Genomic DNA, 5847 nt, shown 5'->3' on the forward strand with positions numbered 1-5847 from the left:
TCTGATTAACTTGTGATTTTTTTAAATACTTCTGTACCATGCTATATCAAGCTGCATATCTTCATTATTAGTGTACAACACATTCTTGCAATCGTTATCAGTGAATTTTCTTTCTGTTAGCAGCCACTTCATAACAAAGGACAGGTAAGGAAAAAAAATCATGTTGAAGAGTTCTTACCATTTTCACGTTGGTTTCATGTTATGCTCCATCTGCACCTAACTGGGAAAGGGGCAGCTCTGTCACATCAGCAGCCCTCTCCTGGCTTGGTGAAAATGTCCATGGAAGGCCAGGAGAACCCGCGCTCCTCTTTGGAGGAAATTCCCCCTTGGAATGTGGGGAAAAGGACTCTCCTTTGGGGGGAAGTTCCCCCCTTGCTTTTAAGAAAATCCCTATGTGGATTCCTGGGCATTTCCTCTCTCTTTGCAGGGGGGGGGATTGCTAGGAAATTCCTTCCTCACGTCTGAGGAAATTTCCACTGCAAATGCCAGAAAAACCCACCTCATTTTGAAGGAAATTTCCCCAAGAAATATCAGAAATTCCTCCCTCACTGTGGGACTAATTGCCACCTGGGTTACCAGCTAATTGCCAACCCCCTTTGGCAGAAATTAGTGTGTGGAAGGCCAAGATCTCCCCGCTCCCATGACACTGGATGAAATTCCCACTGTGATTAATGGTTATTCTCCCCACACTTGGAGGAGAACACTGTGGAATGGCAGGAACATTCCCTCTGCTTTGGAGAAAATGGCCATAGTGAGTGCAAAGACATTTCCTGCACATGTTTGGGGGAAGTTCCTCCCTGGAATGCAAGGAAAGCCCTCCAGCTGTACTCCCCTGCCCTCCCACCCCTTGCAGCCCCTGTCCACGTGCATCCCTGCTCAGTGATTTCCCAGCAGTGCACAAATGCACCCAGGCTGCAGTGGGCATCCGCTTCTGCCCGTGCTGCATGTCCCATATCGAGGTACGTTCCTTTCACCCCTTGCACTTGGTGCCCTCTACACTCAGCAGCTTGTAAATAACTCATTTCCCTTGTAGCAAGGTACCTGTCTACAACCTTTGAGCCTGGTGGGGCTGGGTGACATTTTGCAGTGGGAGAGGCAGCCTGAGGTGAATGGGAGCAGTTGCAGTTCCCCAGCCAGCAGCTCAGACAGAGATGGGGCACAGCAGCAGAGCAACAGTGGCCTGAAGTAATGAGATTGCCCAAGGCCTTTGCTTTCCTTTTACTTCATTTGCAAACCTTCACTCTGTGGGGCTGGGGTGGATTTTGCAGAGGGCTCTGCAAGGCGAAGGGGATAACTGGCTGGGGCAGGATGGGGTGGAGATGGGGAGGCATGCTGCTGCAGGGCAGCGTGAGATGCTGCCAGAGGAGATTGCTTTTCCAGACCCTGCCTGGCTTCTCCCCTGGGTTCAGCAGGACACTGGAGCCCGCACGCAGCCTTCCCGCTTGTAGCCCACAGGCCCCAGTGTGAAACGTCCCCACAACCACAAGGACACGACACCGCTGTACAAAAAACCCTCCTTCAATGAACTGCAAAAACAGCCGCGTCTTGCCGGGGTCGGTGGAGGTGCCGGGACACCTTCGGAAGCCCACTGCTGCCTTCGCTCTAGGAGCGGCCTCATCCTGAAGACGTGAAGCTGGTGCCATCTCCACCAGGCTCACTGGTAGTAGTTGCTGAAGGCATGAAGGATATACAGGAAGGTCGTGATGAAGGCAAAGAACTGCAGGAGAGGAGGAGCAAAAGCTGGAGTCAGCAGGGTCTCTGCAGGGTATAACTCCATTGTCTCACAGTGTTCTCTGTCTGAGGAAACCACCCAGCCAAGAGCTCCCTCCAGCCTCAAAGAAGCAGCAAACCCCCCACACTGCCCAGCATGGCCCTGAGCTGCTGAACCCCAAGAAGCCTGTGCTGGCTGCACAATGTGACGGAGGAAAGAAGCTGAGGCTCTAAGCAGTGTGTGACCCTGCTGAGTGAGACAGGCTTGGCTTGGAGTGTCCCTGCCTTGGCTGTCCTATTTCTTCCTGCTTCTCCCCATGAGAAGCTGCCGGTGCTCTGGCCTGCCTGAGTGCTTCTGGACCGACTCACCGATGCCGCGCAGTTGAGCTGGTAGTGGACTGGTGAGTTGGGGCCGAACTCGGAGTTGATTGTCGCATTGGCTTGCAAGACAGCAGCGCTCATGTACAGGATGGCTGTGGCACCGTGGTACAAACTATCCTGCAAAACAAGGCAGCGGCATGCATCAAAAATCGCTCTGCCTTTCTTTCTCTGATTTACCCTAAGGATGAGATGCTACTGTCCAGCCTCTGCGCACATGAGTGCACAGACAGGACACACACCCAGCTGGGGGCTGGAACCAAGCGTTACCTGGCTGCGTCACAGCGCGCCCAGCCCTCCTGTTCCACCCAAGGGAACTCATGTCTAGCTGGAAAAGCAGAGAGCCCTGCCACAGTGCTCACGGGTTGATGGGGATGGAGGTGGGAACAGCTTCTGTCACCCCCCAAGCTCTTCTTCATTCTGCGCTCCGAACGGGGCTGTATGTGGCCAAGTGCCATGCAGTAGCATAGCAAAACCTCCTCTGGGCATTTCCAGGAAATGCCTCGCTGTGTCCCCAGTGAGGAAAGGGACACTCGTGTGCAGACAGGATGGCCAGGCCATCTCCAGCTGCTGCCGCCACCCACCTCTGCCCATTTCTGAGCCCATCCTTACCAGCACTTTCCAGTTGTTGCTGTTTCTGTGAAAGCCGAAGAGGTAACTTATGAGGAGCAACAGGGAGATGAGGCAGGAGGTAAGGGACACGTACATAACCCATCCCTGCAGCAGCGGGGAGGAGACTGAGGTAGCAGCAACGAGGATCCAAACCCAGGCCCCGCAGATCTGATGGCGACAAAGACAGGCACCTCTGGTGAGCGTGGGATGGGGAAATCCCTTTCTTCTCCCTGAATCCTCGTATCCCTCCTCAGATCAGCCTTCACCTTTGGGCAGTGCAGCCCAGCCTCCGTGCAGGGCATCCTTGGACCGGCAGCAGCATCGCGAGCCAGCAGAAGTCGCCCCGAACGCTCTTGGGAAATCCCTCCAAAAGTTTCTTACAAAAAGGAAATCACGGCTGCTTTGTTTGACAGAAGGAAAAGCCTCACCCTGAGGGCTTGGGCAAGAAGCCAGAAGCACACTTTTATCTCGGAAGCGTGAACCACTGATGTCAGCCCGGCCCTGCCTACACATTAATCTCCTGGGCTTGAAATCACGGCACGAGGAAGTCGTCTCCTGCCTTCACATAGCAGCCCAGGGTGAGCCGCTTGCTCCATACCCACCTCGAGTAATTACGGTGCAGAATATGGCACGTAGGGCTGTTTTGATGAGCTCTGTGCCTCACCAGCTGAGTTGGACAACCTCCCCGGTTTACACTGCCTGCACCCACGAGGTGTGGATGGTGTGTGCTGCTGGTACCACGTTGTGGCAACGAGCTGCTGGGCCCTGAGTCAAAGTACAGCAGCAGCTACTGCAGCCAGTCAGGCTGGATGCCCTCTGGACTCGGTCACAATGTAAAGATTTATGGAATTTTATACTGTACAAGAAGCCCACTTGCCTATAGCCCTCGAGACCTCGCAAAGACTTAATACAAAGAACAAACTGCCCTTAATTATAAGCTATTTCCAAAGCTGTTCGGTAAGTAGAGCTGCTGCTGCTCCCCAGGCACACAACACCCTTCAGCCTTTCCTAGCTAGCTGGCAGCCCCCTGGGCGGGCTCCGTGCTGGTGCTGGAGCTCAGCTGGTCCTCAGGCTGCCCCAAGGACGATTTAGACAAGAAGAGTACCTCTGTGTGTTCAGTGCAAGCTAAAAGGAAAGAAGTTACTTCTCATTAAGGTTATTTTCAGGATCCTTCAAGGGCTACTCCCAGACTGTTAACCCCAGCGTTCCCTGGAGTCGCGAGCCAGGTGTCAGAGCCCAGCAAAGCGCGGTGTACTCACTATCTCCGGCAGGATGAAGGCGTAGGGAATGGTTTTAAAGACGACGGGTCCGGAGGGCAGGCTGGGCTGCGAGGTGGCCGCAGTGGGAGACGCCGATGCCATCGCTCCTCAGCTGACGCCGTGGCCGCTCGGGCTCCGCTAGGCTCGCATGTGTCAGTGCTGCGCCACTCCCTGCGGGGTTTTAACTGACACACCCGCGGGGACGTAATCGCAGAGACCAGCCCAGACTGGCACCGCGCTGCTTCCTCCAGTCAGAGGAGTCCTCCCTAACCCCCCAGTTCCCTCCTAATGCACTCTGCTGCCAGCACAGGGATGGGATGGGCTCCCAGGCCTGCCGGCACTGCCACGGGCAGCAGCACACGGTCAATTTAACGAGAAACAAAAAAGAATCCACGCCGTACTCGCGCGGAAACGTTTCCTACAGTCCAGTTTTGCCCTTGGCACTCTCTCAAGTGTGAAGTCTTTTCGTTTCCACTCTCCTTGCCTCCTCCCCTTTCTGCTCAGGTTTCTGCTGCTTGTTCACGTAAGAATCCCCCACACCCACAGGACATGTCCAGCCCTTGAACACTTACAGCCTGCCACGGCCTCGACAAACATTTTCTACGGGCAGCTCAATGAGCTGGTAAAAGATGGGAGAGTTTGTTTGCTCAGAAGAACATCCAATAAGACAGCTTTGATTCCCAGCTCCTTGTAGCGGTGCTTTGGATTCAATGAAGGCACTACTTGTTCTGCTTCACCCCCTCGAGAAGAGTAGGAAATAACCAGAGGAATAAAAACCTGGAGGTGGCATCTCTGGCTTATGTCCTAGAGTAGACAGAAAGACTCCACTAACTTGGGCAATACTCTGCAGCAAGAGGAGGATGATAACCTAGTGCGATATCATATATCTCTATTAAAAGAGACAAATTTAGCCCTAGGAATTTGGGTTCTAGGCTCTTGAACAATGCAGAATAAAATCAAACCCACGATGAGAAACATCATCCGAACCCATCCTAGGCCGGAGGAATGCACTTTGTAGGACTTCCAAAGGCTTCAGTTTACAAATGCTGTCAGTGAGGACTGGCCTTGGGCTCTACACTGTGCTGTGATCTTTGAAAGACCTTGTTTTAAAACACTTCAGGTCAGTTTGGATGTAAATCCACGTGCGGCTTGGTAACTGCTCACCTCGTCAGACACTGTGGCAGTGTGCCCGTCCCCACGGACAAAGCGTGCAGACATCCGGATACTCCAGCACAAAAGAGAAATCAGACAAGTCACTTCCTACCAGGAGCGTGTAGCACATAGGGGCTGTGGTTACAGAGTGCCCAGGGAAAAGAAGCCTTTCACATCCTGGTCCATATGAGAAATACCCTGCAGCTCATCAGCCTGCACTCAAAGGCACAAAGTGGGCTAACCCAAGGTCTAGCCATGCACAGGGGTACGGCAGCGTTCCCTGAATTCTCACCACCATTTATTTGTGCTGGGTGGGGTCAGGCACACATTCCTGTGAATAACTCAACCTTTTCCTGAGTGAGAACGGAAAACAGTAAAACAGTCTAAATAAGGAGCAACCTGCTGCCTGCTGATTGGACAAGAGATTACTTTTTTCCTGACCTTGTTCCACAGCATTCTTAAAGATCGTGGCTGTTTTCCTTGCCTGCCACCAGTCCACTTGGGTGCTGAAACAGCCTTTTGTTCACCCTGCTCAAAACAAAATTGGAAATTCATTGAAAGCTGCGTGAGAGAAGTGCTGCCACAGCATTTGCTCTGCTTCAGCACAGAACAGCCATGGCTACAAGAGGTTCAGAGCAACAGAGTTGAAAGAGCAACAGAGAGCCACAGCCTTGGCTGACGCTGCAAAGGGGAAAAGGTGATATAATTTATTTTAGTTGAACCAATAGAACAATGC

The 5847-nt window shown here is 52.9% G+C and overlaps 1 protein-coding gene across 1 annotated transcript; it reads right to left on the minus strand.

Moving 5' to 3' along the window:
* MALL (mal, T-cell differentiation protein like) lies at positions 1501-5646 on the minus strand. Its single transcript, XM_021391976.1, has 4 exons — positions 3960-5646; positions 2701-2868; positions 2080-2208; positions 1501-1717 (listed from the first exon to the last, which is right to left on the minus strand). The coding sequence occupies exons 1-4, from the start codon at positions 4059-4061 to the stop codon at positions 1655-1657; spliced, it is 462 nt and encodes a 153-aa protein (XP_021247651.1). The 5' UTR covers positions 4062-5646; the 3' UTR covers positions 1501-1654.

This window comes from Numida meleagris, chromosome 3 (assembly GCF_002078875.1).
Source record: "Numida meleagris isolate 19003 breed g44 Domestic line chromosome 3, NumMel1.0, whole genome shotgun sequence".
Lineage (NCBI taxonomy): Eukaryota > Metazoa > Chordata > Aves > Galliformes > Numididae > Numida > Numida meleagris.

What these genes read in the sequence shown, in the direction of transcription:
- MALL (XM_021391976.1), bottom strand. Translation starts at nt 4,061, where the DNA reads ATGGCATCGGCGTCTCCCACTGCGGCCACCTCGCAGCCCAGCCTGCCC. An exon ending in CCTTCATCCTGCCGGAGATA is followed by an intron (nt 2,869 to 3,959) that starts GTGAGTACACCG and finishes TGTCGCCATCAG; the next exon opens with ATCTGCGGGGCCTGGGTTTG. An exon ending in AGCTCAACTGCGCGGCATCG is followed by an intron (nt 1,718 to 2,079) that starts GTGAGTCGGTCC and finishes CCTCTCCTGCAG; the next exon opens with TTCTTTGCCTTCATCACGAC.